The sequence below is a fragment of the Rosa rugosa genome, chromosome 5 (assembly GCF_958449725.1).
Source record: "Rosa rugosa chromosome 5, drRosRugo1.1, whole genome shotgun sequence".
NCBI classification, from domain to species: domain Eukaryota; kingdom Viridiplantae; phylum Streptophyta; class Magnoliopsida; order Rosales; family Rosaceae; genus Rosa; species Rosa rugosa.
Window position 1 is genome coordinate 28,795,601 of NC_084824.1, and position 12,613 is coordinate 28,808,213.

General features: G+C 39.3%; 1 protein-coding gene across 1 annotated transcript; it reads right to left on the minus strand.

The window, feature by feature from the left end:
* Positions 1–11,421: 11,421 nt before the first annotated feature.
* On the minus strand, positions 11,422–12,402 carry LOC133710772 (major strawberry allergen Fra a 1-3-like). The gene is made up of 2 exons (XM_062136904.1): positions 12,114–12,402; positions 11,422–11,940 (listed from the first exon to the last, which is right to left on the minus strand). The coding sequence occupies exons 1-2, from the start codon at positions 12,295–12,297 to the stop codon at positions 11,651–11,653; spliced, it is 474 nt and encodes a 157-aa protein (XP_061992888.1). The 5' UTR covers positions 12,298–12,402; the 3' UTR covers positions 11,422–11,650.
* Between the last annotated feature and the right edge of the window lie 211 nt (positions 12,403–12,613).

Sequence of the window (12,613 nt, forward strand, 5' to 3'; positions counted from 1 at the left end):
TGATCGAAGGTATTAGATGTGAGAAAGTATGAGCATTTGATGTGGTATTTATAAATACCACTTGAGGAAGGAGAGTATGGACATATATTTTTATTTTATTTTTCAATTGCTGTTGTATGTTGATTATATTCCAGCAATGTGAAAATAAGGGATATAATTTTCAATTTAATACATCAATATTTTAGTCAAGTCATCCCAGTTTGAAGTTCTGGAAGTACAAATAACTAGTTGTTAAGTGCGGACTGTATGTACAAGACTAGAGAATAATAAGTAGCTTAGAGAAAGGAAAAATAAATTAAAACATTCAAAAATGGCAGCCAGAATTATAACAAGATTATTGTTCCTATTAGAAGCTTCATTCTAGACTTGAAAGCTCTAGTCTCATTCAAAAATGGCAGCATTACTGCCATTGTTTATCATTTAGAAAATATTAATTTCCATTGACATGCACTTCGTTAATATATATATTTTGCAGGTAGGGTATATGACTGGAGAGAGACTTCTGTGGGGCACCCGTACCACGTGGATATAGGGCTGACCAATCAACCCCCAGCAGGGGGGGTCTTTTAGGTATTGCATTTTTAAAAAGTAGGGTTGCCCTATATCCACGTGGTGGGGAAGCCCCTACCTAAGAATTTCTCATATGACTGAACTCCCTTTGACTGCAACAACGTACAACTCAGACAACCGAAAAGCATGATTTCATTTACATAATGGAACCAGCTGACACTGAGCAAGTCCATCCGTTGAGGTTGGCATGTCAATACTATTCACTATTTTTTGTCTTTCATTTCCACCATCTAAGTCAAAATGTCAGATACTATTCACAAAATGTCACCGAATGTCAGTTGGCAGGTCAAGAAATTGACCCAGAAAGTGACCCAGAGTGACTTTTGTGAACAGTATCTGACATTTTGACCTAGCTAGATGGTGGAAATAAAAGGCAAAAAGTAGTGAATAGTATTGACATATCAACCTCAACGGGTGGACTTGCTCTGAGATATACAAACTTGCCTGAACTCTTGTCTTCAGCAGACAGACACTTCGTAGATGAATGTTCCTTAACTTTACTTCCATTAGCAGAGTGACACTAATACCATCGTCAATGACACTTGGGTTCAAACCGTACGTACTCACTAAGGACAGTGTCAATGTGTCATTGACGTAGACCTTACTCTGTATTGACAAAAGATAGTTCGACAAATCTACTTTGTTTTACGGCTACAGTGTGATTGAAGGTGATGCTATAGTTGAGAAGATTGAAGAAAAGAATATTGGTTGAAGATGATTTCATTGATAGATACAGAGAACGTTTTATACAAAAGAAAACTAAAGGTACTAGAGTCCTACTACAACAATCTAGGAATTAATTAGGTAAGTAATCTACGTAATCTCCTAAAGTAATATTATGTAATCCTAATTCAATTACAATTATGATACACAATATTTTTCTACACTCCCTCTCAAGTTGGAGAGTGAATGTCACGAGCTCCCAACTTACGAATCAAAGGAATGAAAATTTCCTTTCCCAAGGCCTTTGTGAAAACATCAGCTAATTGAAAAGAGGAACTCACATGCTTTGTAGCTACTGAACCATCTTGAATCTTGTCCCTGTTATAGTGACAATCCATTTCAATATGTCTGGTCCTTTCATGAAAGACAAGATTAGCTGCAATATGCAAAGCTGCTCTATTGTCACAATACAGTAAAGCAGGCTTTGAATGAAGAATATTCAAATCTCTAAGAAGACTCCTCAACCACGTCAACTCACAACAAGCTCCAGTCATTGATCTATATTCTGCCTCAGCAGAAGAGTGTGAAATTGTCTTATGTCTCTTTGATTTCCAAGAAATTAGTGAGGAACCAAAAAATACACAATAGCCTATAGTGGATCTTCGAGTCATAGGACAACCAGCCCAATCTGAATCACAATAAGCACGAAGTCTAAAATCACTTTGTGAAGAGAAGAATAGTCCTTGTCCTAGCGTATTCTTGAGATAGCGAACAACTAGTAAAGCTGCATCCATGTGAGGTTTGCATGGCTCATACATAAACCTGCTCAACACATGCACCGAGTAAGTTATATCAGGCCTTAAGATGGTGAGATAGATCAGTCTGCCAACCAATCTCCTGTAGCGTGAAGCATCCTTAAGCAAATCCCCCCTGTTAGATGATTTCAAACCACGCTTCATAGGAGTATCAACAGGAGCTGCTCCCAATAAACCTGCATCACTGATAATTTCCAATGCGTACTTTCTCTGAGAAATATAGATTCCATTCTTGGAACGAGAAACTTCTATGCCAAGAAAATACTTTAAATCACCAAGATCCTTAATGCGAAAGCGGCTGTTGAGAAAGTTCTTTAAAGCAGAAATGGTGATGGGATCATTACTAGTGATTAATATGTCATCAACATATATCAAAAAAGCAGTGAATGACTTCCCCTGTTTACGAGTAAATAATGAGTAATCTGCCTTAGATTAAATATACCCAGCTGATCGAATAGCATCAGAGAATTTTGCAAACCATTGTCGAGAAGCTTGTTTTAAACCATATAGAGATTTGTTAAGGCGACAAACTAAGTTCTCCCCCTGTCACCGAAGACCAGGAGGAGGAGACATGAAAATTTCCTCATCAAGATCACCATGTAAAAAGGCATTATTGACATCTAACTGATGAATTGACCAATTTTGAGCAGCAGCCAAAGATAACAAGCATCGAACAGAAATAATCTTCGCAATAGGAGAGAAAGTTTCATGATAATCGATACCTTCCATTTGAGTGAAGCCCTTGGCAACCAAACAGGCTTTGTACCATTCAATAGAACCATCTGATCGATGCTTTATTTTATTCACCCACCGACAACCTATTGGGGTATTTCCAGCTGGTAACGGGGTGAGAGTCCGGGTGTGATTGGCCTCTAATGTTTGCAATTCAGAACGCATAGCTGCTTGCCACTCCGGATGAGAAGCAGCTTCAGCATAAGTGTGGGGCTCAGTAGCCTGTGATAGGAGCATTTTAATGTGGTATTTAATAGTTAATTCCTCACATTTTGCTTAGTTAATTCCTTAACGAATCGATTTTTAACTCAATTTCTATTTTTAGGTACATTGGAGTAGATGATGATGAAATAAGTGTTAGGTCCATAATTACCTAGAAATGATGGAGAAAAATGGAAATGCACTAAAAAGGTCAACTTTACACATTTTCCTACTCTGGCTAGGAGAAACCAAGCCAAGCAAGGAAGAAGGAGCGACCACCTGACCAAATGAACTCCAAAGGAGCTGAAACCTTCCGGATCCATTCTAGACATCCTAAGAAACATTTTTTATGAAGAGTGCAAGAGCCAGATAGAAGTGGAAGGCCTTCAAACAGTCAGCCCAATTTTCTGCAGAAACAAAACTGGAAAATTGGACCTGTAAGGAGTCCAGCAGCGATTCCGGCCCAATGGCATGAAAATAAATTCTGAAAATTTGACAGAATGATCTACACTCATGGTGGATCATTTCATATGAAGAAGTCACGGGCAAAATCTGAAGTCTTGGTGGAGAATTAATTGAAGGACAAATGAGAAGAAAGTGACTAAAACCTAACAAATTCTATTAAGTGTTTAAGTATTCAAACCTAACATTCCATTAGTGTTTAAGTGCTCAAACCTAACCCATCATGATTTATTTAAGGCCAAATAGTGTTGCTTGGTAGCCTATATATAAAGGCTACAACAAAGAAGAAAAACACATTCCTTCATCCATTTCATCTTCTTTGTCTCTCCATTTCCTTTCCATTTTTCTCTCCATTCTCTAGTTGTAAAATTCTGCATTTTCAAGCAAGGAGAGGGAGCATTTTAATGTGGTATTTTAATAGTTAATTCCTCACATTTTGCTTAGTTAATTCCTTAACGAATCGATTTTTAACTCAATTTCTATTTTTAGGTACATTGGAGTAGATGATGATGAAATAAGTGTTAGGTCCATAATTACCTAGAAATGATGGAGAAAAATGGAAATGCACTAAAAATGTCAACTTTACACATTTTCCTACTCCGGCTAGGAGAAACCAAGCCAAGTAAGGAAGAAGGAGCGACCACCTGACCAAATGAACTCCAAATGAGCTGACACCTTCCAGATCCATTCTAGACATCCTAAGAAACATTTCTTATGAAGAGTGCAAGAGCCAGATAGAAGTGGAAGGCCTTCAAACAGTCAGCCCAATTTGGAAAAACTGGAAAACTGGACCTATAAGGAGTCCAGCAGCGATTCCGGGCCAATGGCATGGAAATAAATTCTGAAAATTTGACAGAATGATCTATACTCATGGTGGATCATTTCATATGAAGAAGTCACGGGTCAAATCTGAAGTCTTAGTGGAGAATTAATTGAATGAAAAATGAGAAGAAAGTGACTCAAACCTAACAAATTTCATTAAGTGTTTAAGTATTCAAACCTAACATTCCATTAGTGTTTAAGTGCTCAAACCTAACCCATCATGATTTATTTAAGGCCAAATAGTGTTGCTTGGTAGCCTATATATAGAGCCTACAACAAAGAAGAAAAACACATTCCTTCATCCATTTCATCTTCTTTGTCTCTCCATTTCCTTTCCATTTTCCTCTCCATCCTCTAGTTTCAAGTTTCTGCATTTTCAAGCAAAGAGAAGAAGAGAAGAAGAAGCCATGAAGCCTCCTAGCCGTCATCATCCACCTTGTGCCATGATAGTGAAGTCTTGCTTTCAAGATTCAAGATCAACGTCTCAAGCTCTTCATCATCCACTCCCTTCACGGTGTAATTCTATCTTTTTCTTTATAATTTCTTTTGGTTTTCTTTGTTTGGATTTGTAGAACTATGAATTGTAGTTAACGTAAACGTTTAGGGCAAAGTTTAAGCCCAATTTCTATGTTTGAATAAAGATTTCGAATTCCATAATTGTGATTCTAAGTTGCTTATGTGAGTTTGTTCGATTGAATTTGCTTGATAGAAAACTTTTATATGTTTATCTTATTTGGGTCGACACTTATAGGATTTGCATGTAATTGGTGCTAGATTTTGGTAAACGATTCTCCTAATAGTTTTGTGAACCTAAATCACAAGTAGTAAAGGCTTTGGACAAAGGTCGAATTCAATTGAAGAGGATTGCAAATAGGTGAACTTATTCATAATTAGGTTGTGCACTTAAGTTGATAACCTTTCTCTATGCTTCTTGCGTTGAACATGTTTTGATTAGCTAGCTTTCTAGACTTTGATTGCATGTTTAATAGGATTGATCTAGGTGCTTTCATTTGGATTAATTAGTTAAGGAAAGTAAAATATGGGAAATCATTTGCTTCGAATGTTTCACATGATCAACTTCTTTCTCATGACTTGGATGATCAATTATAGGGTTTGAATCTGTGATGCCCCGGAAATTCGTATTTACTTTCCGAGGATTTTCCGGAATTTAAATTTTGGGTATCGGACGGTTTCGTGGCTCGTGGATGGAGCGGAAATGTTTCGGACTAATTTTTATTTGAAAAGTATGACTTTAGGGGGTTGCTAAGGTTAACTTTTGATACGTTGAGATTCTCTGAAAACTTCCTTCACGAAAGTCGTAGAGCGCGTCGATACGAGTTCGTGGACATGCGGAATGCTAGAATCGGAGTTCGTATGAAGAAGTTATGGGCTTCGGAAAAACTTTCCATTTTAGTATAAAAGGACAAAAATTTCCAGAAATTGCAAAAGAGCCCAGATTTCCCAAAATGGAAACCCGAGCCCAGTTTTCTCTCCCGAGCCCGCGCGCAGGCAGCCACTTCGCCGGCGTCGTTCTCGCTCGTCCGGCCACTGTTTGCTTCGATTCAAAAGTGGGTTTTGCTCGCCTCAATCCCCTCTTGAGGTCTATGGAAGGATTGAAGAGAGATTCGAGCTGTGGAGGGAGCTACATCGACTGGAAGTGGCCGCTTCGGGGATGAAATCGCCTTGATCAGAGTCGGAGATTCCGGCCACCTTTGCCGGTGGTTCTTGAGGGCTTTTGGAGCTTGGAGGACGTTGATGCTTCCCACAAGGTGGCTTGCATCGATTCAACTCGTGGAGGTCGAATTTTGGAATTGAAATTCTAGGGTTTCAATCGGTCCGATTTGTTCTAAGGTAAAATTCGATCGATTGGTTTATAATTGGACTTTGTTGTAGTTATGAAAGTTGAAATTGGGGTTGAGATGAAGAACTTTGGTGTTGGAAGTTTTGTCAAATTCCGAGTTTGGTTTGGCGGTGGTGCCGCCACTGTGGTGGTGTTTTCCGGCGGTTTCCGGCCACCTCAGGGATAGTTTATGTTCCTGAGTTCGATCTACTCGTCGATACGAGCATTTCGATATATTGTTTGTAATTTTTGGAGATCGTATGAGCATGTTGTGATTTTTACGGTTTCGGACCGTTCGATGTTTCGATCCGTGAGGATTCGAGCTTCCGATCGACTTGTGGTTTTGGCATATCGATCGTAGAAGTATTCCGGAGACATTTGGTGGTCTCGGATGTGGTTTCGCCTCGATTGGCGTCACTTTGGGGATTTTAGTTCAAAACAGGGGTTTCGGACTTAAATCAAATGTGAATCGTTACTAAGTGGAAACCGTTTGTGATTAGGTACTTGACGAAGTATTTGGACGGTTATTTGGCGGATTGGCCGCTTTGTTCTTTGTTGAAGACGCAGCGGGAATTCGAGATGAGTAATCTCACAAGGTTCATTATGAACGGAATTACCATTATTGTTTTGGCGTTAATTGTTTAACTGCAAACTATAGTTGGTATTAGTAGGCATTCCTGAGCGAATGACTGCGTATATATATATATTTACGTGAAATATATATATTCTTGTGGATGATGTGTGATGAATAATATGCATAATGGGTTCATATTATTGTTGAATGGGACTTTTCATAGAAACAATATTGTGGAAAAAGATGTTTTCTATTGTTTGAAAAGTATTGAGTTGATGTGACATTTTGGAGTCAAGCGTGACTCATTTTAAATGTATTGGTCCTTGTACCAAGGGTCACAGATGGTGAGCAGGGAGGGGGAAAGCCGGAACTAGATGGTCGTAACGTTTTAAGTTAGGTGTGACTTACTTAACGTTGGCTTGAGACCAGATGGGGTCTGAAAAGCATGGGTTGCAAATGGTGACCAATGGTTGATCTGAGACCCGATGGGGTCTGAAGATCAAGTGTCACAGATGGTGATAGGTCGCAGATGGTGACCAAAGGTTGATTACGAGAGCCGACGGGGTCTGAATGACTATAGGTCACAGATGGTGACAGGTCGCAGATAGTGACCAAGGCATAAAATAGGGAATCACGCAGTTGGCCGGGTAAGTGGGTACGATCAGCTAGGGTGCTAGTCTGTCTGCCATGGTACTTCATGGATCTAAGTAGGTTACTTATGACTCCTGGGTACGTACTTTGTCCAGGTTGGACTAAGAATCATATTCTATTTGTTAGGTTAACGATAGGTATGATTGAGGGTGTGTTAATGTGTTGTTGTGTCCAGGTTGGACTAAAAGAATCATATGTTATTTGTTAGGTTAACGATAGGTATGATTGATGTGCTTATGTATTTTGTCCAGGTTGGACCGAATTGATGTGTTTTGTCCAGGTTGGGCTGATTTGATGTGTTTTATCCAGGTTGGATCGATTTATCATATTTGAATTGTTAGGTTAACGATTTGTATGATTTTGCCACTGTGTGACTTTTGTGATTTCCTTTTGGGAAGCATGGTATGTTTTCCTTATTCTCGAGTCGAAAGATGTTCCTCGTGTTGGCGTGAGTTGTGCGGGCTTTTATCCCGTAATTTGGTGTGATTTGTTTTGAGTTACTCATACGGGCTTGCAAAAGCTTACCGGGTTTGTTGTGTGACAACCCGGTGCACTATTCAAACGGTGTAGGGGTTAACCTTGCAGGTCAGGGTGATCGTGGCTGAAGCTGAGGCGGCTTGTTGGCAGCAGAACGGGTAGGAAGCATATTTGGTTGGCCTTACCATTTTTATGACTTCCGTTGTGTAGTAAATTCAGAGGAGCAGTTACGTTTTATATTGTGTTGGCAATTTAATTCGTAAGCTTATGTAATATATGACTCTGTGGTCGGGTCAATATTGACATTGTGGGTTCAGGGCATCAATGTGTATGTAGTTTGAAAAGGAAAAAGTTTCCAGGTATTTTGTATTGATGGTTGAACGTTCACGCATATATAATTATGGGGTTATATATATCGATTTTTATTTGTGTAAAAATCAGGGGAGTGACAGAATCGAATTTGATTACATGGAATTGGTTTTGATCTTCGTTCCTTGCGTTCCACCCTTGTATATGTGTTTTTACATTCTCTTTATTTCATTTAATTTTAATTCCGATTCTATAATCCCAAAACCCCCTTATTTGTGTTCACTTGTATATGTTTCTATTCTTTATATTATTTTTGTAAATAATACTTTATTATTTTAATTCTTTATTTGTTTACACAATTACAGGTGTACCCTCAATCCCCGGCTAGAACGATCCCTACTTATTCTATACTAACAATAACATTTTACAGGGTTAAATTGCGCACTTGCTTTTAGCGAATCAGCCTGGCTAATCTGAGCAAGAAAAGACTGATGTGTAGGAGTATAGCGGTGATATGAAATGTAGTTGCACAGAGGATAGCGCGTACCTTGGATTTTAACAGAACCTGGAGACGAAGATGACGAGTTTGGGAAAGTTGTGACCTGTGAACATATGTAATCCCGGAGTCGAACTGAAGCCAATGTTGGCTGGGCAAAGCGACGGAGAGGTTGGGGTTCTGGGTTGGGTGGCGGTGGTTCCAGGATGAGAAGCTGCGGGTCGGGGACGGGAGGCTCGGGAATGGGGTTATGTGGCGCAGCGACAGATGGGGATGGTGCCGGAAGGGGAGAGATTGTCGGATTTGCAGCAGCCGCGTCTGAATAGGATGCGGCTACGTCAGGAAGTGGGGCAGCGCCGGAGGGAAGCAGCCAGTCTGAAGGTTGACCGGCTGGTCGAGGTGGGTCGAGGATGGGAATCTGTGGCGCAGTGGGGGACGGAGAAAGCGCCGGAATTGTCGCGCTTGGATTTGCAGCGGCGTCGGGAACGAGGTTTTAAAAGAAAGAGTGGAGTGGGTAAACGATTAATAACATGAACAGCAGTGAGTACACATTCTCCCCAAAATTTTGGAGGAAGATTAGCCTGAAATTTAAAAGCGCGTGCAACCTGGAGGATATGGCGATGCTTGCGTTCCACTACCCCATTTTGTTGGGGCGTATAAACACAAGAATGCTGGAAAAGGACTCCATTATCTTGAAAAAAAAAATTGAATAGAAAGGAACTCAGCCCCATTATCACTGCGAAAACTTTTTATCTGAGATGAGAATTGAGTAGATGCAAAAGCAAAAAATTGTTTTACTAAAGATTGAGTTTCATGTTTATGTTGCATTAAAAAAACCCAGGTAAAACGAGAATAATCATCCACAATAGTAAGAAAATAATGGGCACCAGAAAGAGAAGAATGTTTATAAGGACCCCAAATATCACAATGAATAAGATCAAAAGGTTTAACAGATGAGATAGAACTAGTACCAAAAGAGAGACGACTTTGCTTTTCTAATGGACAAACATCGCAAGCATGATTCGAATTAAGAGAAATTTTTAAGAAATATTTAGCAATATAATCTAGAGGAGGAGAGGAAACATGGCCCAAACGACGATGCCAAAGGTTGGTAGTGGACATGGTGAGGTGACAGGCAGGTTGAATGGGTGATGAATGATGTGGTTTGGACGTGGTTTTCTCAGTCGCTAATGCCACCAAATAGTAGAGACCGTCACGTTGCTTACCCAAACCAATCGTTCTCTTCGAAACCAGATCCTGCAAAATACACCAATATGGGAAAAATGTCACGGAACAATTCAAGTCCCTTGTCAGACGACTGACTGATAACAGATCAACTTTGAATGTAGGCACACACAATACATCACGCAGGTAATACACAAAATTCAGAGGCAATGATCCTTTTGCAAAAATATTAGTCTTCTGTCCGCTAGGTAATAACACAGGAGGCAATAAACAATTTTTATTCTTATGCGAAAATAATTTAGAAGATGAAGAGATGTGATCCGTCGCCCCGCTGTCAATAATCCAGCTGCGGGAATCAATCTTAGATAAACCTGAAGAATAGGACTGATTGGGCTTGTTGCTCCTAATAGCCAAGACTTGCTGAAGTTGTTGCTCGGAGAGAGAATTGCAAGCTGAGGAATCGTCTTGTCGATTAGATTGATTTGGTCGATTATGTCGATTGAACACTATCACCAAGGCCGGATGATCAGAATGATCAATGAAAAATGATTTGAAATTTTGATTTCTCATGGAGACGAGATCGAGGATTGTTGTACGAGATATAGAGTACAACAGAATGAGAAGAAAATTTGTTGCACTAGAGACAAGGTGCAGTGGCTATGGAGTCAGGATTCTAGTCCTGCTCTGATACCATGAAAAAAAGAATATTGGTTGAAGATGATTTCATAGATAGATACAGAGAACGTTTTATACAAAAGAAAACTAAAGGTACTAGAGTCCTACTACAACAATCTAGGAATTAATTAGGTAAGTAATCTACGTAATCTCCTAAAGTAATATTATGTAATCCTAATTCAATTACAATTATGATACACAATATTTTTCTACAAAGATCTCTTATTAATTATGAGATTAACTTTGTGGTATCTGCAGATCGAGGTTCCATTATAAAGAGCACTAGCAAATACGTCCGGTGCACATGTGAGGTTGAGGAAGAGCATGTCAAGGCCGTTGGTTTGTTCAAGATCATTGAAAGTTTTGGCCGACCCTGACGCCTTCATAAAATTTATAATCTTCGATCATGTTAATTAAGATTTTTTTTTCATTGTCGTCTGACCAAAACAGAACTCGGCTTGCATTTGGTGGTACTCTTGGTTGACCACAAGCTTAAAATTGTATTTCTTTGTGGTCTCACAATTATAAAGGATCATGAGTATTTCCTCTTTACTGTGCAAGTTTTATGTGCATGTAACATTATTGTACTCGCATGAAATAAAATGGTTGAACCATGTCTTTCATATTCATGTATAGTAGATCTGTTTACCATTTTTTTTTTTTTTTACCAAATTTGTTTCTCTTATATCCAGTGAGTTATCAAAATGCATCTGGGAACTTTTGTGTAGGTTGATTATTGAGAATCTAGTTTGGAGAAACAAAAACTAGTGCTTTGAGTATGTTTCTTGGTCGGGTGTTTTTGCATAATTCAGCTCTTCATTTAGGGTTTCACTTGTTAGTTTTTCTTCTTTGCGGTGAGATAATTATGTGTACTTCCATCATTTCCTTTCTTGTAATTAACAGTACTAGTAATTAAATATCTACATAGCAACCATTTATGCACATCGAGTTTGAAGAGACAGTCAAATTCATACGTATTATTTTCTTTATTGAGATTGAAATCAAACACAAGTACAACACTCAATCAAAATAACTTGGCAGATCTAAAAGATAAACAAATATGAAAGCCACACAACATAGAAATGAGGAGACATGGGTTTGCCTCTAGCATCGAGTATCGTTGAGAGAGGTTTAGTTGTAGGCCTCAGGGTTGGCTTATGCATGGTGCTCAACCAAACTTAGTTGTAGGCATCATGGTGCTCCAAGAGGTAGTTCTCAATGACCTTGAAGAGGTGAGAAGCCTTCTCTTTCCCGGCCTTGACGTGCTCTTCCTTGATCTCAACATCACCCTTGACATGGTATTCACTGGTGCTCTTGATTACGGTACCACTGCCGGATGCCACCAACTTAGTCTCGTAGCAGATCTTCTCGATTGAGTCAGGAGCTCCCTCAATCACACTGTAGCTGTAGACAAAGTTCTCCTTGTCAATGCCATCAATTCTGTGCTTCACATAGCTGTAAGTGCTACCTGCAGAGATTTGGAATCTCAGTTAATTAAGTACGATCCATCTTTTCTGTGTTGTGGCTCAAAATAAGTTTTGGGTTTTGCTTTAGTATTTAGAAATTTATATTAAAAACAACGTAGTTTTACACGTAAACATATATAAGATGACCAATATTAACGTGAGCTAGACTAATTACCTTCGCCGAAGGTGATCTTCTTGATGGTTCCAGCACCACCATCTCCTTCAAGGATCTCAGCGGACTGAACTGCCTGTGGTGCAATCTTGGGGATGAGGTTGTCAGCATCGAGAACGAAGGCCTTGAACAACCTAGCTGGGGGAATAACAGAGGTGAATTCGGACTCGTATTTGAAGACACCCATGACTAGGTAAGTGTTTGGAAACTGAGAAAATGAAGGGGAAGATCACTGAGATTGATGATGTTGTAGTGGGAGATTTTGGGTTGGGAAGAAGTGAGGAGTACTATGGGTTTTTATAGGGTTGAGGATGAAGGTTTACATTACAAGTTCAAAATAACGTGGTGACCATACTTTTATCCATGGAATATCTTGCAACTTGGTCAAGGAAGGCACCTTGGTATGAATAAGAAATACCCAATTAAGCTCACGAGGTGGACTATAACCTTAATTATTTTCTTCCCATTATTTGATAAAAGGTACAATATCCATGTGCAACCAA